This window comes from Sander lucioperca, chromosome 24 (assembly GCF_008315115.2).
Source record: "Sander lucioperca isolate FBNREF2018 chromosome 24, SLUC_FBN_1.2, whole genome shotgun sequence".
In the NCBI taxonomy this organism is placed as follows: domain Eukaryota; kingdom Metazoa; phylum Chordata; class Actinopteri; order Perciformes; family Percidae; genus Sander; species Sander lucioperca.
In genome coordinates this window covers 15,261,829-15,286,589 of record NC_050196.1, presented here as the reverse complement: position 1 = coordinate 15,286,589, position 24,761 = coordinate 15,261,829, and the positions used below count along the sequence as shown (strand labels likewise).

At 40.0% G+C, this 24,761-nt stretch overlaps 2 protein-coding genes across 9 annotated transcripts in view; both read right to left on the bottom strand.

Moving 5' to 3' along the window:
- Positions 1 to 3,225: 3,225 nt before the first annotated feature.
- Positions 3,226 to 11,857, bottom strand: LOC116044515 (ly6/PLAUR domain-containing protein 1-like). 2 transcript variants are annotated; one of them, XM_031291785.1, is made up of 4 exons: positions 11,565 to 11,857; positions 8,809 to 8,943; positions 5,762 to 6,028; positions 3,226 to 4,689 (listed from the first exon to the last, which is right to left on the bottom strand). In XM_031291785.1, exons 1-3 carry the CDS (start codon positions 11,611 to 11,613, stop codon positions 5,793 to 5,795), a joined length of 420 nt encoding a protein of 139 aa, XP_031147645.1. In that variant the 5' UTR covers positions 11,614 to 11,857; the 3' UTR covers positions 3,226 to 4,689; positions 5,762 to 5,792. The 2 variants fall into 2 exon arrangements, with proteins under 2 accessions (XP_031147645.1, XP_031147644.1); XM_031291784.2 differs by having other exon boundaries at positions 5,767 to 6,028; positions 11,565 to 11,848.
- A 960-nt stretch (positions 11,858 to 12,817) lies between these two features.
- LOC116044473 (nck-associated protein 5-like) overlaps positions 12,818 to 24,761 on the bottom strand; it is a 127,403-nt gene continuing 115,459 nt past the window's right edge. For 6 of the 7 annotated variants that reach the window (XM_031291692.2, XM_031291694.2, XM_031291691.2 and 3 more), the window contains 4 exons: positions 23,613 to 23,728; positions 23,245 to 23,365; positions 22,930 to 23,105; positions 12,823 to 14,842 (listed from right to left, as the gene is read on the bottom strand). In XM_031291692.2, coding sequence (XP_031147552.1) covers positions 14,531 to 14,842; positions 22,930 to 23,105; positions 23,245 to 23,365; positions 23,613 to 23,728 — 725 coding nt within the window. In that variant the 3' untranslated portion in view covers positions 12,823 to 14,530. Of the gene's footprint in view, positions 14,843 to 22,929; positions 23,106 to 23,244; positions 23,366 to 23,612; positions 23,729 to 24,761 lie in introns of all 7 variants that reach the window. The other variant, XM_031291690.2, reaches the window with a different exon arrangement.

Genomic DNA, 24,761 nt, shown 5'->3' with positions numbered 1-24,761 from the left:
GCGGTCCCTCATCAACTGAAGTATTTCCACCGCCAGAGCTTTAATGTGACTGCGGTGTGTGTGCGCGTCATTAGAGCAAAGCAGAGGTGGGCCCTTATTATTTTTAATAATCTCCTGTTTTTGCTGCTTCTTAATCCTGGGAGATCTGCAGTCGGCACTTCCCCTCTGTGATTGTCAGTCCTGACTCCTTCTACCTCTTCCTCCACCGCCTCTGTGTTCAGGCTTAATGATGCTCTGTCACACAGGCGCGCCCTCACACTGCACCAGTGGTGGAAGAAGTATTCAGATCCTTGACTTAAGTAAAAGTACTAATACCACACTTTGTCACAAGTAGAAGTCCTGCACTGAAAATGTTACTTAAGTAAAAGTATGTAAGTATCATCAGGAAAATGTCCTTAAAGTATTACAAATAAAAGTACTCAATGCAGAAAAATCATCCCATTTTAGAAACTGGAAACGATTAAAACAGTTCTGTCAATCAGCTAAGTGTTCAATGGTCTCATCATTTCAGCTGTGCTTGTAGGCCGTTATATTGTTGGGTAGTTTAATTTATAATAAAACATCAGATTTTATGAACTAAATAACATTCATTTGTAAAGTAACTAGTAACCAAAAATGTCAGATTAATGTGGAGTAGAAAGTACAATATTTCTCTCTGAAATATAGCGGAGTAGTAGAAAGTGGCATGAAAAGTAAAAGACTCAAGTAAAGTACAAGTACCTCGAATTTGTACTTAAGTACAGTACTTGAGTAAATGTACTTAGTTACATTCCACCACTGCACTGCACCATGCTTTTTGCTGCTAATACCTTCAAGTTGAAGCCATCTGGTATCACTGTGTTCATTTAAGCTGTTAATTGCTGTGTTTGGAACATATTTCTCATCTTTCTGCAAAGTTATTGTGAATTCATCTGTGGACTGCAGGATTTATACAGTGGGAGCCGCTCCATTGTGTCTCCAACAGTGAATGCTTCTCTCTCTTTAAAACTGCTAGGATTCAATACTGGTTTACCAGATAAGGAGCTGAGAGTATTTCACATGCCGGGTGTTTTAGTTCAATATCACAATATATGACTGAGGCACATCTCTCATATCTCATCTTTTGCTGAATTACCTGCATTCTGCTGGAATCTGTCACAAGACAATAACAGCCATTGTACGACGGGTGTAATACAGAGTAGATTATGTCTAATAATCTGTATTCACTGCTCATTCTGACAAAACCTTAATCCTCTCTTTCATTTAAGTCTTTTATCAGTTTCAGTGCAGGCTGGCGATAACAGTATTTTAGTTATTGAAAATGCTCACAGGTAGACTCATGCACAGTCAGAAAATGTTGAATGTATTCGAAGACTTCACTCAATAATGCATAAATCATAGCACAAGACAGTCTGAAAAGACACTGTAAAAATGTATGTGCATGCCCATTTGGAAACCACAGGTTGCACAATGCACAACATAATCAATAGATGAGTCACTGAGTGATGGTATATCATACTGAAATGTAGTTAATTTAATAGAACACTGGTTCCACGGCGTCCTCAGTCTGGCTGTGCGAAGGTTAAAGACACGGAGAGAACATTTTGGCCCAAATAAGCTCCCAGGGACCACCAATGAAATGAAATCCACCAATGCTGGTGGATTTCATTTCCCAGAGAGTCAAAATAAAGTCATCCCCTCCCTCTGCCGAACCTGCCTAAGTTTATGCATTATATCTGAGGTGAGGTGGATTCTACTGTTAAGCTGCTGAAAGGCTGCATGTGGATGTTGTTGCACCGGTGCTCCTTTTGCCAAGTCAAATAATGTGTAACACTGTTCAACCTTCAGCAGTGTGAGTGTCAAACTCAACTTCTCTGAGGGCCACACTCGAAAATGAGAATCACATCAAGGGCCAGACATGTAGAGTTTATTGACATGCTTTTATTTCATCGAAAAAGTCAAATATCTTTGACTGTATTATTGCATGTCTCAGTCTTCTCATTTACAGTTTGGTTGACATGAAGCCCTAAAAAAGTCAGCAAAAACGTAGCCAACATAGAAAGAAGAGCCAAAGAGGTCAAAAAAAGCACGTGCAAAATGTTGCTTTTTCCTTATTCTTTTTTTTTTATTGTGAAGGACATGGTGTTGACATGGTGTCCCCAATCAACAGGGGAGCCCTATTCTTGGGACTATTTTGTAGACTTTACAGCTTTTTATAGTTCCCAATAATTTACTAAAAAATAATTATTATGTAGGTGGGTTTCCTATAAAAATGGCTTAATTTGATATTAATTACTCTATAAGGAAAATGGACAGTGTGGGAAAGTCCAATTAGCTACTTCTAATTAATTATAGCATAACCTGGAGAGTAGAGTTTAGATTCTCGGCCGAGCCGAGCCCGACCCGAGCCCGACCGGACCTCGGGTCGGGCTCGGGCCGTTATTTTCCGCCACATCCTCGGGCCGGACCCTTGATCAAGCAATTTTTTTTAATTTTTTTTTTATCCATTACCTTATTATCCTATTTGGGTGGGGAGATAGCTATGCCATAATCAGAAATATAATAAATATATATATAGGCTATATAAAAGTAACAAATGTGTACAAAAGTTAGGCTGCAGTTACAAAATGCAGCACGTGTCATGCGCGGAGTCTCCTCTCGCACGCATCACACCGGGAGCTTGAAGATGTAAAGAAAAAAAGAAAAACAGGAGAATTAACTTTAAGCATGTGTGGAGGAAAGTCGGAGGTATGGAAGCAGTTTAAACAAGTCGTGGGCAGTGACAACAATATGTTGTTCATCATTGTTTCTTCTTTTTTTTTACGTTTCTTCATTCGGATCCACTTGCGATCCGTTCCATTCTAAACAAACAGCACAGTTTACATGCTTCGTCCTTGTTGTATTATTCTAAACAGATTTCACAACGTGCTCGGGCTCGGGCAGGTTCGGGCTTGATTTTTTGGGCCGATCTAAGCTCTACTGGAGAGTCTTTTCATAGCAAGTCAGCAGAACATGTTGGAAATATGTGATATCTGTTTGCAGGAAAGCATGCAAACGTATATGGAGAGTAAAGCTTCCAATAATTGAATAATGAATGTTTCCTTGGGTGTAAATGTGGCAGTTTCTCTGGAAACCAACAACTGCCTATAATCAGTATTAAATTACATTTTTGCTTTCCTGCAACCTCTTTAGAAATGACAGTAAAACAGATTATGTACGAGTCAACTATAGCCACTGGACAGGTCAGTTTTTCTGCAACATTTATTTACATCACAGATCAGCATAATACAGTGTTACTCTTCACAGAAGACCAGTCAAAAAACTGCCATGATGAACATTTATCAGATGGACCATAGCTGTCTGAAACCTTTGTCTCCAGAACAGTCAAAGGATGCTCTGAAATAAGTCTGAAAATTATAATTTTTATCAATATCCAACATTCTTTCTTGGCTCTAGACCGTTAATACCATCATGTGTGGCAACAAAATACAGTTAAAGAATGCCTGAATTGTTGTTGTCCACAGCACATTCAACACATATAAATATAATACTGTACAGATTGAAAAATAAATAAAACAATAACATAACATTTCATGAAATAGAAATAAATAATTTGAAGGGAAATTTCAATTTTCACAAAATGACCATCTGGACATGGAAATAAGATCCATAAAGTAAGCCAAATGTATTCTTATTGGTGTAGATTATGAAATACATTATTTGGTCTACAGCATTGGCAACATGCAATAATAGCTATGATTTGGGCATATGTTTAATTCTTCGAAATAAATCTAAACTTAAAGGGAAATATTGCTGATATCAACCTGAAGCATTTTTTTTTGCAGTGAGAATGTATTTGTGCTTATAACTTGTTCTTATACTGCACTATGTCTCATTTCACAAAGGAACATATGGAATATTAATGTCTAATTAATACATCTAATCAGCTCCTTGTATGACGGAATCAACTTTTAAATCTTATAAGCAAGGATTAATAAGCAATAACTCAAACAGACTGTCCAAAACTATTTCAGCATCTTTCATATTCCAAGAAGTAAAATGTCAATCAATACTGTCTGGCAGTGAAAAATATGCATACATATGATAATTAATATGCTGCAAGATACCTCTTCAAATTCATATTTGCTTGAATCAAAGTGCCTTTGTCATCATGACATATAGAATATAAGAATAACAAGAATATAAGTGTATTTTTTGGGTTTGTAATGTCAGTTCTCACCAATGTCTGTGTATTCAGAGCAACAACAGCAACAACATTAACATCAAGAAAGAAAACCAACAGTGCTGCTTCGAACCATGAATCAACAAAAACCCCAAAAAGCTTAAAGATATCTTTTTCCACAATAACTTCTACCAGTACCTTTTACAGCATGTAATAACCAGAAAATAACTCCAGAGCAGGTTCCTCACAAAAATGCTCCACTTGACAGAAAGCAAAGAAATTGAGAGATGCCTCGGTTGCAGACTGGATGCTCCTTCTCTGGCAACAAGAGCAATAAATGATTCAGAATACTCCAAATGCGTCCACTTCTCCAGTTTGCCAGTGTCATCCTCAGTGTTCACCGTGTTATATCGATCAGATTCAGTGTTTTTTCTCGACGCTGAGAGGATAAAAAGCCAGGGTGGTGTCCAAATCTGCTCCTTCGGTGTGTCACAGCAGTGATCACAGGTCCGGGCTCCCATGGCAATCTATGACAATGAAAATGTGCATAAATGATCATTGCATGCTGTAGATTTCCTGGCATTTTGGGAAATATCCTTACTATACTCCCACATCTGTCTATTAAATATAAGGCTACAGCGAGCAGCTGGTTAGCACTTAGCTTATTATCACAAATACAGCAACAGCTAGCCTGGCTCTGTCTGAGGATAACAAAATCGACCTCCCAGCTCACTAAATAACATAGTATATCTTATTTGTCTAATCTATACAAAAAAGTATGATAATAATATAATAATTTACCATTCTATGGGGGTTAAAAACATGATTTCTTGGCCTTGGTTGCCAGGCAATTGCACCTAGCCAAGACATAGCGGATTAAACAGCATTATAATGTGTTAATTAGTAAGTTACAGAGCCAGGCTAGCTGTTTCCCCCTGTTTTTAGTCTTTGTGCTAAGCTAAGCTAACCAACACTGACTGTAGCCATATATTTTAACAGACAGACATAATAGTAGTATCAATCTTCCCATCAAACTCTCCACCAGAAAGTCATTTAGCGTATTTTGCGTATTTTTGTCAAGCCTGTCCTTTAAAAGCTATTTATTTCTGGATAGGTCACCATAGAAGGTAAATATCTGGTTTAGCTGAAGTTGCAAGGAGAACCTGATTTGATTCCGCCTCCCTCTCCCGCTGCCAAAATCTTAAACCTTGCAGGATGACATGCCAAGATTCAACCTTTTGACAAGCCTTCGTTTCCAAGCCCTAATTTAGTTCTAAGTGGGCAGTGTGAACTTAACCCTTCTGTTGTCTTGCCGTCGATCATGAAAACAGTTTTATAGCTTTTTTAGATGTTTTGGTTGTTTTTTTTCAACGTTTTTGTCACTTTGTCTGACTTTTTTTGATGCTTTTTCCAACGTTTTTGACGTTTTCTTCTTTGTTTTTGTCACCTTTTCAACATTTTTTACGCTTTTCCCTTTTCGGCATTTATTTCGACGTCCCAAATTTGACCCAAGGACAACATGAGGGTTAAATGAACTGACAAAAGCAACAAAGTGAGGGTTCTTTTCTTTTCTATTGTTTTGGACTAAAGAAAACAAACGGTACGGTGGAGACGTGATGTGATCCCCGGTCTACGTCACAGGGAGGAGCGCCAGCAGCAGCAGGAGGAAGGCCAGGGAGAGGAGAAGTGGCCGGTTGGACATCGCCGCCGAAGGGACGGGACGCTTCCTCCTGGGCCCGTTGCAGAGCGGCGTGTTGCAGCAGGAGATGCAGACTGAGTTCAGCCTGCCGGTGCAGAACTGCTGGTAGCCAGAGGAGGCGATGAGGCAAGCCCCAGAGGAGGCACAGGACTTCCGATAATGGATTCCTGCAAAAAAATAAGAGAAAGCACAGTTCTTGGCCAGTCATCCTTTCTTTCAGATGTTAAGCATGTTGCAAACAACAGATTCATTTCCCCCTGCTGTAATTGGATTGCTTAGATTGAAGATGAAACGTATAACAGACTTGTGTTTTGCAATGCTGCAGCATTTTATTGCACTACAGGGCTATGGAGCTATTGACTTCCTGTCTGCTCTTATTAAGCAATGTTTGTCAGTGTGTGGTAGCCTATATGTTACGACACTTTGTATGCTTGTATGAAGAAGAAAAACTCATATACTGTAATGCTGTAACTTTTTTTATTGCACTCCCGAGCCACTGACTCCCTTATGAAGTGTTTCTCCATCTGGTATATATTCGTATACAGTATATTGTGCTTCTATCATAGGATGTGTCAGGTAATTTATCATTCATGTGGCATTCCTATTGTGTCGTTTATCTTGTGTTTTCGGCAAATTAAATTTTCCTGTTAGACAAGAAAAACTTTTGATTAAATCAAATTCACACACATTCAATGTCTGTTGGTTGTTCCATTATCTGGGAATGCTTTTTATTTATGACGTAGGAGAAATATGTAGCTGAGCAGTTTGTGTTTGTCATACACTTGTTTCTACAGGAAGCATCAGCAATCAGTTACCGTGTCCCACAAGGCAAAGTGTGAAATGCACATCTGTAGCGGTGAAGATTTATGACTCAAGGACATCACACAAAGCTATGATTGCAGCCACTGAACCTGCAAACTTCCAATTACAAGATAGTGTGTCTAACTATGAAGCCACCTGTCTCATACCCTTCACAACACGTAGGCTATGTAAAGTGTTCACCATACCAAATAAAAAACTTGACCTCAAGCTCTTGCTTCAGAATTTGAGGTACATGCTTATTTATCTTGGCCTTGCTATACATTAGGTTGCTCTATAAACATCTAATCTTTGTTCAGAACATGTGCATTTACAATTAAATAATGTGTCCTTGGTTTCAGACAGAGGTAAACAAAAGCAAGCTTCTCTTTTCTAACTTTTTCCAATGGGAAATGACGACTTGCCCTGGCTGTAGCTAGCTGGCTTATTAAATCAGTTCCGTGAGTTTGTTTAAAGTGCTTCATATGTTAATATTTTTAAACAGCATTGTCACTTTTAACACTTTTTAAAAGCGAAAAGGCATTTTGGATGTAACTGATGTAAGGTTATATTAGGTAACACAACAGGAAACTGGTACCGTCCGTCAGTGCAGCCGGAGACCGACTGCGACGTAGTATAGCATCACTTTCTACGGTGAAAAATCACCAATAAAAGGATTCTAAAACAAAAGCTATACAACGGGACATGTTCCAGAAGCAATGTAATCCAAAATTGGGGAGAAATTAACAACGACGGCAACCTAGATTACAGGTTTCCCTGACAGTATAGCATGTCGCAGTGCATGGAAAATGTAAACACTGCACTAACGTTTGTTCAATAGTGTTGAAGCCAAAGTGTTGCGGCCTGCGCAGTAGTCTTGATGCCCGTGTTGATGTCGACACATGTAACTGGTGGGATCTAGCATCTACTTGTTAGAGCAGATAAACACAGTTTAATCCATTCCTTATACTTTTGCTCTTTTGTTTCTGGTTTTGGAAAGGCTAAAAAAAAAAAAAAAAAAAAAAAAAAAAAGGACACCACCCTCCAAATTCCCATTACGGTTAAGTGGGCACCCTGCAGGCTGAACCGATTTTATTTTCTGTAACACAGTGCAAAACTAATCTAATGTTGTGTCGGTTGCAGCTGAAGGAAAGTCTTTGACGAATGAGCCGAATCAAGTGGTCCAGTGAGATAGTGTTCGCTGGGGTTTTGGAGCGACACAACAACACAGAGATGTCTCATATTGAGCAAAGACAATGTAGAATGGGTCATGGAAAAACTAATGCGTTACACTGTCTGATGCTTTGTCTGCAAGACTGTGCTTTCTTTACACAGTCAATCCCCACTCATCAATCAATGCTTCTCTCTCCATCTTTGAAGCTGAACAAAGAGACAGAATAACAGATAACGATGCCTATTACACTGAAAACCAAAAGAGGATTTTGTTGTAACCTGCTCGGCCTCTTCTACTGGGTCAGAAAGCCAGACATATGAGGATTTAAAAGTGTTTGGAGGAAAGCAAAATGGATGGTTGGGTATCCTTGATGAGGAGTATTTTCTGTCATTTTAAAATGCCAACAGGTGCAAACGTCACAGCGGTTTACGTAGGTTGCATTTGCATGACTTGACTAAATGTCACATTATAGCAAAAAACTCTTTTTTTATAAACGATATTTTTTTTGACCTGCTGATTTCCAGACAACCTTGTTTATGACTGTGTCTCGGCTAATCCCAGTTGAGACATCAGAATTTATGTTAATTGCCTGCTCTGTTGTGTCATGAAGAAAATTGCAAGTGCTTAGCGACTTAATAATGTAGGCTACCCTCATCTGAATGGCAAAGAAATAAAACGTAATGCTCAGAGGGCGCATAGCTACCGAGTGCTGGGTGCGGCTCCGTCTCCGGTTTCCAGACGGTCACCTTTCTTCTGCAGATACATTTTTTTTACTTTTGGCTGGCCTAGCCTGTGTCTTACATCCTCAACAATCAATCTTAACTGACTCTGTCCTTCAAGGAATAAGAAAACCAAGAGAGCCTACCTCCACTAAAGGATGCATAATCCTCCAAATGAGTATTTCAATAATAGAAAATACCTCAATCCATATCAGTCCCAAGCATTTATACAGATGTACTGTAAACTGTGTCTTACCATCGGGTTTGACCAGCACCTCCTTCTGGCACATGTCCTGCACATTGACGGTGCAGTTGACGATGTACTCTGGCGTGGAGCAGTCATTGTGCTTCATCTCCTCACACTGGTAGCACTGGATCTGAAGGGCATCTCCTGCACCATGCAGCAGAAACAAGAGTGCAAAAAGATTCAATCATTAGTGGTATTGTAGACATAATTGAGTCCTGAAGATTTTTTCCTATGGATGAGTATCATACATAAATAGCCAATCCCTTCTTCACAACATAAAACAATTTGGCTTCAGCTACATCTGTTGTCTGGAACATTTTGTAAAATGGCCATAGAATTTGAAGCACAAATGTTATATGTGAAAAACGTACAGCTGACAGGTAGCCTATATACTCGTAAATTGTAGGTACAGTGAGCCAGTAGCCGGTAAACTTAGCTTAGCACAAAGACTGGAAAAGCCAACTAATGTGCTGGAAGGTGGATTTTGTTACCTTCGGACAGAGGCAGGCTAGCCGTTTCCCCTTTTTCCAGCCTTTGTGCTAAGCTAAGCAAAGCTAACCTGCCTGCTGGCTTACCGCACACTAAGTGGTAACTATCTCTTCATCTAACTCTCAGCAAGAAAGCAAATAAGAGTATTTCTCAACTAGTTCAATGTCACCTATTTTCTATGATTTCCTTTCATGACAGCATACATTATGTTTGTCCTTTTAGAGTGCATTAAAGACTATATTGTCATTCCATACATTTTGTGAATCCAATCTGTAGGCTACATTTTTTCTTCTTCTTTGTTTTCTTAAAGCAAGCAGAGGCCTTTGTGCGAGAGCCTTTGATGGCGTTGCACCTCCAAACAAGACGAATGGCACACAGCAGAAGGACAGTGCCGAGGTTTTGTGACTTTACAAAGCACATGATCAAGTCCTTTGACAAGTCTAATCGTAGGTGTTTTTTCAGCCGTTTTTATTGGCTGTCTCATGAGTGTCAACAGAGAGGTTCTAGATTCACATATTGAAGTGAGAATAACTGTTAATAAAGAAAATAGCACATCAGCAGAGTGGTTACTTTAACTTCCCTTTTAACCCATGGACTTTTATAGGTGATAAAGCTCCATTTACAATACGAACCGGCAGTAAGGGACTTGATGTACACTGCCAGTGCAGAGATTGCCCGCGTGAATTCCCATCCCCTGAGGTAGTAAAAATCTGAGTGTACGACTGCTACAGCGTCTTCTCGTAAATATAATATACAGCACTTCTCGTAGCTTTTGCACATTTTATCTGATGCTTTTAAAGCTGCCTGGATGGGCTTTTCTTATTGCTTGAATCCTCCTCATAGATAGTGTCTTGTCTTTTTTGCAGACAATATGCATGCTGTGCAATACTCCTCTGCAACATGCATGACATATTTCCACAATTCATTGCATCATAGGTCATGGTGACGTTTATCCATTTCATTGAACCTCTGAATATTTTTCAGAGCTGAGAATGAAAAGTAATTACATCAGTCAGTGTTAGTTGGCACACTGGCTTGTTATATATAGCTGCTATTGGGTCAATTAGTATTTCTAAAAGATAGCTGCATCTTATGTTAGCATTCCATTACAACTTAAAGCCATTTCTTTCCTAAATAAACCACACAGGATATCAGTCCCCACTGACTTATATTAGTAGTTTAATCATTGAAATGGCACCGAGCATTAATCTCAACTGACAGCGGTGTCAAACGCATCTGATAAAAAGGTCCACATATAACATCACAACCCCAGCATAATTACTTTAAACCAAGCAAATGTCTGAAAGCTCCATCCATCACCTGGGAGGAGATTATGAAAACAAAAAAACTTGTTTTGGGGGGAATATATGTCATACTTGAGGGCAGAATCCAGCGTTTTTTTTCCTCAACAGAAAACAGATGGTGATATAAAAAATAAACCAAATCATTACACCTTCTGTATTCAGAATGTGCAAAACCAATATCTTCTAATTACAATCCTGTTAACTGTAATCACTTTAGGCTCTACACAACAACAATATAATATGATAAAAACCAGACACAGGTGTAGTAACAGCTCTGGAAAGTGCAGCCTATTTCCTCTTATGAGCACCAGCGAGAGAAAAATGGCACAAAAAGGAAACATCTTCACATTTTTTCTAACACTTATACTGACAAGAAGAAAATCCCTCAGTCAAAGAAAATTCATCAACTAGAGTATAGAAACCAACAGGTCATAATAATCATGTTTAAGGGTGTTATTGGACTGAATCTGTATTTCTATATTGTTCCCTCTGTGCCAAAACAGCGCAGAGGAGTCCAGCACAGCGCTGCTTTCTCAGCGCGCAACACCAGCACTAAAAACGCAACATTACCGTCCATTATTTATGTTCCTTAAGTTTCCCCCAAAAGTATATAAAGTCAGCCACTACATGTTTGTATTGTATTCAGATCTGGACGTCCGATTTTACGCACAGACTTTACATACTTTATGCAGAGGAAATTAGTTACCAAAAGGCAATAGTTCTGTTTTCTAAATTGAATTGGCATCAACATGGGAACAGTATAGCCTGTATGGATGTAATAAACAATCAATAATGTTTTGTAATATTGACATTTACCCTCTGTTGCGCACGGATATGGATAGGAAGGAAGTTAGCACATATTACACAATAAGCAATTGTTTTTGTTGCATACAAGCTGAACACATGCGCTCCACACTGCGCCTCCACACGCTGACTGAAACGGGGCCGCAGTATCTCCAACTTGCTACCTACCTGCGTCGAGAAGGACTCCAAATAAAGTCGCAAAAACGAGAAGACGCATTCTCTCCGAAATGACTCTCGGAGGGGAAACATCAGATCAAATGAACTTGTTTAGACGGAGGCATGGAGGACGAACCGCCGGGGAGGAAGCCCAGACACGGATCCGCTCATGCTCTCGCGCGGCTGGTTTGGCTGAGGTAAGAGCAAAAGCTCCGCAAAGTGTGAAGAGTCTCTTCTTCTCTCGAGCCCAACTGGAGACAAATCCACAGCGCACAAATCATAAAGCGCACCACGTGACGGGAGCTCGCAGTTGTCTTTTTCACTTCTCACTCGGTTTGTCTTCATGCGCAGATGACGGATCATAGGTTGGTATTTTTCTAGTTTTATGACATTTGAATGATATTTCTGTGATGAAAAGTTCAGTGAATTTATATTAACATGATATATTCCTTTCAATATCCTCTTATATTAGATCTTCCTATAGGCTACAGGCTATATTAGGACTTCAGTGTGTCAGTACGCAATAGTGTGACCTTTAAAATGATCCATAATTCTTCGAAGACTTTGGTTTGATGCTTGATTTTTTTTACATTTTATCAACAGTTTTGTATTTCTAACAATAAACATCACATTTTGTTGCTCTGTTAACTTATTTATTTAGATTTTCCATTTAATGACTCCTATATTTCTATCGTATGGTCAATACTGACTTTAATAAGTGACCTTTTGTGTCATTTTATACATTTTTCTGCTCCTTTGGGTTATCTGATTCTACTTCTGTTTAAATTTGTTTTTATGATCAATACAACATATTGAGACTATTACTGTATGGAGAGGCAAACAGAAAGTGAAATCATCCGAGCGTGCGTGAACTAATTGCGTTTATTTATACGCACATAATTACCCATCAAGGGACTAATGGTTCTGAATCCCTCCGCAGTGTTGGAGCGACTATCGCCGGCTCTGAGCTCCAACTCCTGCTGACAGATTGGGAGTGGGAGCGGTGATTACACGCGATGCCCTTGGGGTGAAAGATTTTGGGTTTCCTCTAAAACCTTCATTTCCACAATGAAAGAATGAATGAATCAAACGTGCACACACACACACACACACACACACACACACACACACACACACACACACACACACACACTCCTGTAGGTCCATCTCATTATACTAGCTTGGCACATTTTACACACACACACACACACACACACACACACACACACACACACACACTCTAATACACACAAACACCTTGCAGCTCAGCTTGAAATAGGAAATAGTTTCTCATATTTATTTAGGAAATAGTTACATAAAATATAGCATAAAAGTCTGGTGTAACAGACAAAATTGCACACAGTAATAATAATAACAATAACATTAATAATAATTACCAAAGTAACACTGCTGGTAACCATTTCTCTTTACAAAGGAACCAGGAACATTTAAGGAGAGAGGTGAAGCATGATAATCACACTACAGTCTGACAGTACAAAATGTGGGTATAAATACTGGACATCTAGAAAAATACACAAGTCCTTTTCAGACTCTCTTCATACAATATTAACAGTTTCATAGAAAAATTGAAACACACAGTCGGCTCTGTTGATTAGCACCAGCTGGTCAAATTCCAGGTAGAAATTTGTCATAACGTCATAAGTGATAAAATATTTTAGTATTAGCTCTTATTGATCAAAATAAAGATTTTGCTTTAAACAAGAACCCCTAAAGAATTCCATCAGAAAAAAGACATTTTCAAACAGTAGACTTAAAACCTCGGTTGAATGATTGGCAAACAATTTACATATTTTTTTCTCTCATTTGCATATATCAATCAGCAATGCCCATTCTGATATTAACTTATAGCAATTTTATATACAACATAATATACAACTATGAAAGGAAAACTGAGGTGTGGAGAGTTCAGGTACGCTACATGAGACTATAAACTAGGCTGTTTGGATTGGAGTTTAGCATGAGGAACTCAAAAAAGCAAAAGATTACTGAGTTATTTGCGTTAGTCGACATTTTCCTGATGACTGCAGTTTAAATCTTACAATCTATATTAGTCCAGTATGTTCCCTGAGCTACCAAAATGTTGGTTGTTTGCTGTACCTGTCAGACACTGAGAAATCATCTTATTAGTTAATATACCACGTGGAAACATAGTATGCTTTGCTTCAGTTGACATCATTAGATAATATGCAGCAAGAAATGAGTATTGATAGCTGAATTGTCGGTTTTCTTTGCCATTATCAGCTGCATAACGGCTCAAAATAACACAAAGACGAGATAGGCAACTGGGCAACGTACTTAGCAGCAAAACATAAAATGACACCTTAGATTTAAATCTTTTTTTTCCTAGCAAATAGGAATGCAATCAAAGCAACAATTTTGTTGCAACTGTACACCAGTGTTGCCCATCAGCGTTGCCCCAAAAAAACGCCCTGCTTATCACTGCTTGAATAATCGTTCACTTTACACTCCTTACAAACTTTGTACAGTATTTGTTACAGTGCAATGATAAGAAGTTCCCCAGCATGGGGAGAAAAAAATGCAATAAAACAACGTTGTGTATTGCTGTCCAATCCACCACACCCAGAGTCAAACTATCAAAAGTCCATGGTTTGGTGTTTGGGTTTAGGTTTCATCCTCGTGTCTCCAGCTCCACTAAGTGCTTTGTGTTGTATGTAGAGAGGACAGGGCTCCACATGTTGTGGCAGGGCAGTAGTCCAGATCCAAAGGGTGTTGAGACCAATGCCAGAACAAACCAAGTCCAATTTAAGTATTTGTTTTACTTGCAGATGCAAATACCAATGCTTAGGAGTTCTAAAGGTTCAGATGAAAATCTACCTGAAAATCCACTCAGAAGATAATTCAAAAAAGGAAAGACACAAGATTTTAGAGGACTGGTCTGAAAACCAGATTTGAGACTGGACTCTAGCGCTACAGCCCTGCCTTCTTACTTGTTGCCCCTACACCTCGTTGGAGCCCTGGCTGGTGCAGGAGGAGAAGCTGTCGTACAGCGAGTCGCTGAGGGAGCCCACAGGATCCGCCCCAGGCTTGCTAGAGAAACTGGAGGAGGAGGGCTCGTCCACCTTGCAGTAGTCCTCCCTGCTCTTTCCTGCGTCAGCGTGGCAGTCTACTCTGCGGCTGCCTAAGCTTGTGTCCGGGTACAGGCTGCTGCTGCTGGAGCTGCTGTGATTCAGGTTGTTCAGGGACTCCAAAGAGAAGTCGAGAGAGCCGGGCTGGGCACTGACGGGCGTCTTCTCCATGGGAATCTCCTTCTGCACAGCCAAAAAAAAGGAACATAGATCAATAGAGAGCTCCAAATATGATAATTTATAGTAAAGAAGTATATTTTGCTGCATCTTGAATTGATACACTTGGGCAAGACACTGAACCCCAAATTGTGTGTGAATTTGTGTGAATGGCAGCCTCGGCCACAGTGTATAAATGTATGTAAATGGTGAATGGTTCCAGTACACTGTAAAAGTGCTTTGGGTAGTCGTTAAGACTAGAAAAGCGCTATATAAATACAGCCCATTTGCATAAACGTATGCTGCACTGTTAATAGTTCCCAGTCTCAAATTCATGCACACTTACTTCTGTTGCTTTGACATACACACAATGAACACAGAGCACAGAAGTACGTCTAACATTGCACCATGTAACTTATCTTGTTTGCAGTGTTGTGCTGCAAAGCAATAAGACTGCTTGAGAGCATGACAGTGATCTATATTGAGATTTTAATCACGCTCAAGGACCAAATGTATGTCTTGGGTGTTTGCAGGGGTGCATCTCTGGGCGTCTGGGCTCACCCACTCTCCTTGTTATATTAACTGTGTCATATGATGTTTCATTTCTTTTGTACAGTCTGTGGCACTCTGCTTTATAGATTAGCAGAGTCTGGAATATGTTACTCAGGGGAAATGTTGCGTGTAAAGCAGCTATCTGTTAACACTGCTTCAATTAGCAGGAACCGTTTCATCCTGAATGTGCTCATGATTAGGGTGACTACATGTGCTCAAAGTCGTGACAGTTAAGAGGGTATTAGAATTGAAGAATGTTATCGTTGCAGGTCTTATCACTAGGCCGGATCGTGTCTTGTTGGCTTTTCAAGGGCACACGCCATTCGACAACTCGGCAGCAATTAGACTCAACAACAAAAGTGCAACCATTTGCTTCTTTGGTACTTTACGCTTAGATTATTTGTGACATGACTCTATACCACATCATTGCTAATGACCCTTGCTACAGATGAGAACAAAACAAAACCCATAAAGCTAAAACTAGTCAGTTGTTTATATCATAATTAAGTATTCTACGTGATTTCTACTGTATGTCTCATGGTTACTGTAGCAATCAGCATCAAACTCCCTCCTCAGAGGCTCTAAACAAAATTCTCTGGGTAGCTGCATTTTGCTTTAGCAATTCCAGCCTGGGAGAGGAGTTATCTACAAAGGTATTTTTGCAGGGGTAAGTCCAAAGAGTAATAGCTGGAGGGTCCAGGACACCTCTAGGGACGCTCCAAATATGGACTATTCAGAATTTTGCTCCAAGGTGTATCTCCCATCAGACCTGAACCCAAAACTACTCTTCACATACAGTAAGCATGAACACAAACACAGCTGCATCAGTAAGGTAGTCTTGAGTGCTGTTAAAGTGATTCAAATGTCTACATGTTGGCGATGAAACCTGCAGGCGTTCTTTAATCTTACAACTTTAAGTTTAATAAGTCACCAAACACCACAAAGCTAATGTGCCAGAGGACCAAAGAACAAAATGCAATATTTAGAAAAAAGGTTCTAATTTGTCCATGTCCATGCAAGTTTTACACCTTCATCAGGACATGCTGTAGGCAAGTTCTTTAAACTAAAGTCCTGTGGATGTTGCAGTACAATAATCTGTCATCTGCCTAATATCTTACTGCTAGGACCACCTACAAAGTTCTTGTGTCTATTGTTTTGTAAAGTTTCTTTTAATTTGAACATTATCTGCACACTATGTCAATGAAATCAAGTTACATAGCATCACATTTATCTGACTTATCTACGACTTGTTTGCAAATTCCAAATATATCAAACTATGTAGTACAACTACAAGACTCAGTTGAAGGGTTTTGCCGACTTGGTTGTTCTTAATTACGGTCTAAACTATATGATATATGGCCTTCAGACATATTTATGCTCAATGTTAGATACATATACGGATGGAGACTTCTGTCCATACTCTGCGTTAATTTTGTCTGTATTTGTGCTCATTTTCTGAAAGCTTACACATACCGATGAAATGGAGCAGAACCACCCGAAATCGTGTGGGCAGTACAGACAGTGTAGCCAATAGTTCAAGCGAGACACAACCATAGGAGACGACGAATACATTTTAAAAATGGCAGAACATTTGGAGGAGAGGCTAGGCAAGTTGTTCAGAGATTTTAAACATCTAAATGATGTTACTTCACCCAGGCACAGGGACAAACAATTACTACAGAACAGCTGGGAGGAGATTGGACGGGAATTAAATGTGAGTTGGGTGGTAGAGAAGGAAAAGTCTGTAGAAACACAAACTTTAACTTTAACTGTCCTCTCATGGATATATTGCTTAACTATTATGCCAAAGGTATGCATGGAAACGTGAGCATTGATGGTTAGATTGTTTCAAATGGACGTATGTATTTTCGTACATAGAGCGAGCATAAATGAGCCTTTAATGTCTTCCTCCAGGGCAAGTTGACAGTGTTGGTGGGCTCCATAGATAAGCTGCAGCCAATTTTCCATGGTTATTAAATAGTAGTATTTATAAAATGAAAACAAAAATAAACACCCTTGGATACACAGTTTTCTCTCTGGCTTGATTCATTTCTAGAAATTGTGCTGAGATCTACTATTCCCTAACTTGCTACTTTCCTGCAGTTTCCATAATGCTTTCTGACAAGTTCGTGTTTGCATTCAGCTGTATGTTCGGTGGGATGTGTAGGTGGAGAGAGTCCAAACAATACTAATTGTTGTTTTCAGTCCTGTTCCTCAAGGGCCTGAAGCCTTGTTGGTTTCCTCTCCTACCAGCTAGTTAATTACATTCACCTGCCAACCCAGGTGTGAACTATTCTGTGAGTGGGGGGCTGGAATGGAGCACTCAGAGCCCAGAGGGCCAAGTATGAAAACAAGAGGAAGAAAAAGAGGAAGCATTTTGGTTATTGAGGCTTCTTTCAGAATAAAATTAAATAGTTATAGTTAAAAAAAAAAAAAAAAAGTGGGAATATTTGTTTGAGGTTGGGCAAATTAGGAGTGATTTATATAAATGTGTATAAAAGAAAAATGCTAGTTTGCATTATTTACATTCTCCGTAAGACTTCAGACGAACTCAAAAGCGAATCCATTAAAACAACCTAGTCATCTGTCGTGGTGTATTTTGATGCAGAATCAACCTTCCACCAGAAGATCACACCAAACCCCACTAATGTGAACTGATGTGATCTTTTTTTCAGCACGCACGGTCACAATAAATTTGTAAAGAAGACGGAATCAAAAGAAAAATTGAAGGAAAATGTGCCAGAAGGTGCCATCATATAAAATGTTGAGTAGGTTTTTGAAGGTGCAGAGGTTGAGTCCAAATTAAGCACAGGTGTTGAATGCAGATAAGACTTGTTGAATTTTACTTCCAACACCCACACACTACTTTTCATGACACTATTTTTACATTATTGTCAGCTAGGAAAAAATGCTGTTTTATGGCCTCTGGAAAGAAAAGAGCGCATGACGTGATGGGGATCAGTGATTAGCAGAGCTGTGTGACAGTGAAGAAGTCTTCAGGTCCTGACTCCCTCAGCTAACCCCCCCCCCCCCCCTCTATATCTCGTTTTGGTCAGAACCAAGAAGAAAGAAAGAAAGGGAATGGCTGTCTTATCACTGATTGGATTGGATTTCGGAGGAAAACAATTACCAACGGATCGAACCTTCCCGGTGCAGGTCTCTGTACCACCTGCGGCTTCAGACAAAATGATGGCTGCACACATAACTGAGGCTGCAGGCAGACGTCTCAGCGAGAGCTTCCCACTTGAAAACACGAGGGGCCGAATCAGCAATTGGTTCTGCATCACATGTCAGTAATGGGATGTCTAAACTCAAATTCAGTAGACCTGCTCGCTACAAAAGCTTAATGAAAGGCTCTTTTATTGTGACTTGAGCAAGATATATTTTCTCCTTTCCCCCAGCTGTTATGTATTTTTTTCTCTTGGCCTTGATGTTTCTCACTCATACAGATGGTTAAATGTGTGTGTGCTTTAAAGTTAAAATCCTTTAGATTTTTAAATGAAATCAAATTCCACTTTTGGTACTGTTTAAAGTTGGGCATTTGTTTCTGCCATTCATTACATTCATTAATTATCTCTCTGTTTTTAGTAGTTTTGATTGGTAGTGGCGGAGGCTGCCATTCCCACACTGAATTCAGATTACACAGGGGATTCACAGGAAATTATGCATGTACCTAATCCATCACAAGTTTTTTTTTAAATTGATATCAACCTCAGCCACTGCTGAACAGAACATTTCCTACTGCTGCTACTTCACGTTAAGTGTCCAACCGCCGAAACACTGGGTGGCTTTTATTGAGAAGCAGCCATAGTAAACAAAATACAATATTCACTGATGTTAGTGCTGAGTGTGATTGTTCTACAAATATATGCCTACTAAGACAAAACAAGTAATTTTTTGTGTTTTGTCATCAGCGGCTGAGTTTTCATTTTTGCAAGATAGTAATGAAACACACCCATGTGATGATAGCAATATGTCTTCTGTCTACTTGGGGCAACACAGCTAAAGTTTGGTTTGACACTTTCAAGTTAGAAGTAAAGGAAGGTAAATGGAAAACTCACATTCTGGCTATTGATTGCTATTGCTAGAATTTAGACATAGAGTTATACAATCTGAATCTGAACATCGTGTCCATTATATCAAGTATTCCAAGACTGATTCTGAATTTATATTACAATGGAGACGATGGTGAAAAAACAAATTAAAGATGTTTATTGTCTCTGAATATGTGTCAGCTTCGCCACCATCATTGTGCGAATAATTTGACCGTGGGATTCTATTTCTGGCTCTGCCTGACTCCTGAATCGTGCTGGCTAGCAATGCTATCAATCTGACATCAACTCAAGCGGAGCGCATATTCCTGCTGTTGTAGTTATTTGTAAGCTGATATAGTTTTGGTTATCCAGTGGCCTTTTTCAAATTACATGTCAACTGAAATGTTCCCGTTCCCTCGCCATGTAATCATTGCTCAGGGTAACAAGCTGTTCAACGCTCTGGGAGATGCTGTGCATGCTGATTTGTTAGACTCTGGTTTTGGACCCGGGTCACATAAACCCCAGGAATCTCCCTAACTTTACTGATGCTACGCCTTGGCAAAAGTTCTAGACTTTCCTGCAGCAATTACTTTTTTCCTTTGTGCAGACAAAGGATGGAAACAGGGAAAATAAAAGAGGGAGTAGGCAGAAAAGAAATTATAAAGAAATGAGAAGTTGGGGAAAGGGAATTCAAGGAATTAAAAGAAATGTTTAGAACAAAAGCGGGAGAAAGTCAAGTGAGAAGAACAGACGGAGAGAGTTGTACAAGATAGAGAGAGGCAAAACTGAAAGGGAGACGAGGAGAGACACATGGGAGGAAGAGAGACTCGGAGGAAGGAGAGGATAGAAGCAGAAGGGGGCGGGGGCTGCCGTTAGCAGGGCTGTCAGGTGCTGTCAGGATGATGAATGGGAGGCCAGCTCGGGCTGTGAGGGCTCTGATGGGAGCCGCTAAGCTTTACATCACTCTCCTGAGTGTTTGTGAAAGGTTATTAAAGGCGCTTAAATCACCGGGGCTCTGACACAGGCCCGCTACCAGCCACCAAAACTTCCCCAAACTGCTGCCAATGACAACGTCTCCCAAGTCAAAAAGCTCCCGAGTCACGACAAAGGGTAAAGCGTGCCCGCAGGTATGGACGTGCGTTGTGAGAGGTGAGGAGGTGATGACACGCGGATGGATTGTCTTTTTTCAAAAGAATAATGTAGGCTAAATGGGTTCAACAGCAATCATCCATCATTATGGCTACTTCACAGTTTAGGAATAAGGTTACTGTCATAATCAATGCCAACTTTGGCTTTGAATGAAAGCATATTGAGTCTTCAAAGTCTTGTTTTTTTTTCAAATGGTGAGAAAGGGAATTTTCAAGTAAAGTCAAGTACATTTCTTAAGCAGTAACCTCCCCTAATCTTTTAAGATGAAGACACTTTTCTCTAGAACACTCCTAAAGTAAGCTAATTTCCATTGCAGATGGGTTGACCTATGCTCATACACTATGCAAAAAAAGCTACAGCAAGTGTCCAGTTTATGGGGTTTGTTAAAACATTTTTACTGATGCATTAACATATAAGCAACATTTTAGTGTTGTAGCTGGTCAATTTGGAGCTACTTTCAATCACCAGAGTGCTCAAGTAAAGTACAAATACCTCAAAACTGTTCTTAAGTTTTCTGCGCTTGAGTACATGTCCATTCCACCATCGCTTGCAAAGGCTAATGTTTTGACAGGACAGGACATGATGCCAGGTTGTTTTGACCTCTTAGCTTTGGTTCAGTCCCTTTGAGCACTATAGGCTACCCAACTACCCCTCAGAAATGTAGCCTACCGCGTCCAATTAAATGACAGACAGGTTTGAGGACAAGACAGAAAGAGTTTGCTGGATGTGTGTTGTCTCTTGCATGTCAGCTAATGGAGTTGTGCTTGGACGCACAGCACCGCATCGAACGTCCTGTCTGATTCGCTGCCTCTCCGCCGGGACTTGGATCAAAATCAAAAATCTCTCTTTCGCGGGAGCTTCGCTTCCAGTTCAAGTGCGAGCGCTCAACTTTGTTTTGTTACTGTGAGACTCATATAGACCTCATATAATCATATAATACCTGATTGAAATTCTCTTCTTGCCTGGGGAGATCAGATCAGGACAAGGGCACCTTTGCAATGGTGTTTACTCGCTGGTCTTTCTACTCAGCTGCCAAACAAGCCAAATTTGTCATTTTTCTTGTAGATAATGAAAAATAATAGTGAAACATAAGCATTTGTATACATGCAGTGTGGCTCAGAATGACACTACCCTTGCTACAATCCTATAAAACAACATTGTAATATATAATGGTGCTAATGAAAGCTGAAGCAGTATGCATATTCCACCTTCCACCTAGAAATTCAGCATAATTATTCTAATTTATGGTTGCTTTACAGCCATATATCTGAGCCTGATGTTCCAGAGTGACACCAAAGGTCAAGAATAAAAAACACAGAATAAATTCTGATTCTTTTCTCTCCCCTCTCATACACAATTGTGTTTTGAACTTGTATTGAGTCAGATCTTTTTTTTTCAGGATATGGATTTTTGTGTGAGGGTGGGTGTTGGGGCGGCAGCAGTGTAAGTGAGGTGAGCTCGGCTGTCCCACAGAGCCGGGCCATGCAGGCTCGAGGCCATTTCATGGTCTCTGATTCTCATTTGTCATTCAGCAGCGTTAAATACTAATAGGCAAGCACCCGCTGACACAAGAGGGCGAGTCGATCGAAAGCAATTAGGCAGGTTTTTTTCTATGAAAATCTGCAAACAATTCCAATGGTAGCAAAGAAAACCCCGGAGTTCAGCGAATGCGGTCATGCCTCGGGAAATATTTCAAAGGTAAAGTTGATATTGCAACTCAACAAGACTTGCTCTGCCCATCTGAAAAGTCAACGTCTACGACATACAGGAATGGTAAAAATTCATTCATCTTTATGCCTCTGCCACAGGGAAAGAAAAAATTCATTGGTTTGGGATGCACGGGATATGTCCCCCCCCAATATTTAGAAGAGGTAGATTTGTCCCCCTTAAAAATATGAAAGACAACCCACTCCCCAAAAGAGGTAAAAATAACCATTCAGGGGCTCAAAACATGTACTTGTGCTAAGAAGTAGACTAAGGGGGTTAAAGAACACAACAGGAGCGTGAAAAATGGAGATGTGATTTTGCTGGGGCTAGGATCCAGCCCCCTCGGGCTTGAACCCCTAAATAATAATAATAATAATAATAATAATAACCTTAACAAAAATAAAAAATCAGTAAAAAAAACAATCAGTGAAATGAATACATTGCACAAAAATGTTCCTTTTACTTTCAGTAAACAAGAACTTGAGCAGCACGTGTTAAATATCTCAATAAGCGTCTTCGAATATCACTGCCTGTGCAGCTTTCTGGATATCATAAGGGGGAATGATGACAAATAAAATGCTTGATAGGAATCAGCAGCATGCCTGTAAAGCACCTTTTTTTTTTACAAGTATAACCAATTAGCCGTGAACAACAAGCTGTTTTAATACTCACACTGAGTCTGTCTCTTGCTTTGCCATCCAGGGATGACTCCTTGTGCAACAGGTTGTACTGGGAAATCCTCCTGCTGTCCTTTTCCAGATGTGAGTATGTATCGTGTTGGTAGTAGTCCATGATCAACAAGGATTTCTCCACACTGCTTCGCTTCAGGGTCTCCTCATTCTGGTCGACTGTGGACAGAGGAATTTGTTAAAGCAGAAAATGAGGCAGAGGATCTTAATAAAATGTGCAGCTTCTATCTTTACAGGTGACTGAAAATGACTAAAGGAACTTCATAAATCATTTGGTGACTTAGATTTTCCACCAGACCTGAGTCATTCTTCTTAGATCTGTTGATCAGGGTCCTTTGGGGTGAGCTTCCAGTTCCCTCGGGTTCAGTCTCGGTGTCGCTGCTGCTCCCCGAGTACGTGGACACTTGCAGGGCTCTTTCCTTTAAAATACACAAATGAGACATTTCTTAAGACTCAGACCAGCACATTTATGTTGCCAGTGGTGTAGGGAATAAAGAATGAAGAATGTGAACAACAAAGATCTTTAAATCTTTAAATACAGCTTTGCGCAATTCTTTCTCAGCCAATTGTTGAAATGTGTTTTTTTTTACTTTTTAGGACCTGTCAATATGTACATTCTGAATACTTTCACACAGAATTGTGCATATTGTAATGTAAATGACTTACCCCAGGCATATCATGGGCATGGGCTTTCATCTTCCTCTCACTTTCCTTCTTTTTGTCCTCTGTGGAGATGTTGCTGCGTGGAGCACAAAGACTCAACCTCTTTGTCCTGATTGCATCTATAAGTCAAAAGAGACAAAAGAGAAATGAGTTATTAAGGCGTACAGTAAATAACCCAAGCGGTGACCACCTAATGTTATGCAAATAGACAGAGGAAGAGGAAAACATCGTTTGAATTTTTCCAAAGTGACAATCTTTCCTTCAGCAGACAGGCTGATGAAACACAGGATGAGAACATCCATTCAAGCAAAGCCCATCCAGCTGCCAACACGTCCATTTTTCTGCACATATGAATAGAGCTGCACAGTATCCAAGCCATCAAATATTAATGGTGTCCACCCTGCGATTGTTCCCCGCCATGACTCCTGGCAGCCTAGATATAACAGCTTTCTGTCGGCCCCAGAATGACAAAGCACTGCCTTATTATCACTCTGCCTACTGCTGTCTCGGACAGACGCCAATTTAATTGTCTCTTTTAACATTCAGCCGCATTACAATAACAGCCCGCTTTTGGCCAATGCTCCGCCTCAATCTGAAAATTCTGCATCAGGATCATAAAGGTCCTTTCACTTTCTTCCGCTTGCCTATTAGGAAGCAAACAATGTGACAGACGCTGCTCCTTCTCTGCCATCCTTTATGACGATATAAAAGGATAGAAGCCTAAAACATACGATAAAGATGCACGGAATATGTTTGAATCAATTTGTACCACGGGGAAGATCAACAGGAGCCACTCTCTCTCTGTTTGCAGTTGTGACTCAAATTGCTGCCCCTGCAGTGCCACCGCAGCACTGAGGTGAAATAGATGCAGGCTAATGTCCTGTAAGCATAAAACCCTGGGCATGATCGCTCATCCCTGTGTGTTATTGTAGCTTTAATCAGCCATCTAATTGCATCCTACACGCTACCTTTCTGTTGTGCATCACACAGTACGCAGAGGCAGAAGGCGCCTTATGATCTACTGTATGGCTGTGTTGACATGCTTATCTGATTGCATCTGTCAGCTCCCCTCGGGGGCAGGAAGTGTATACACTTCTATAAGCTACGGCTTCTATAAGGACACAGAATCCATTGTCATCTCAGCTGAGTATC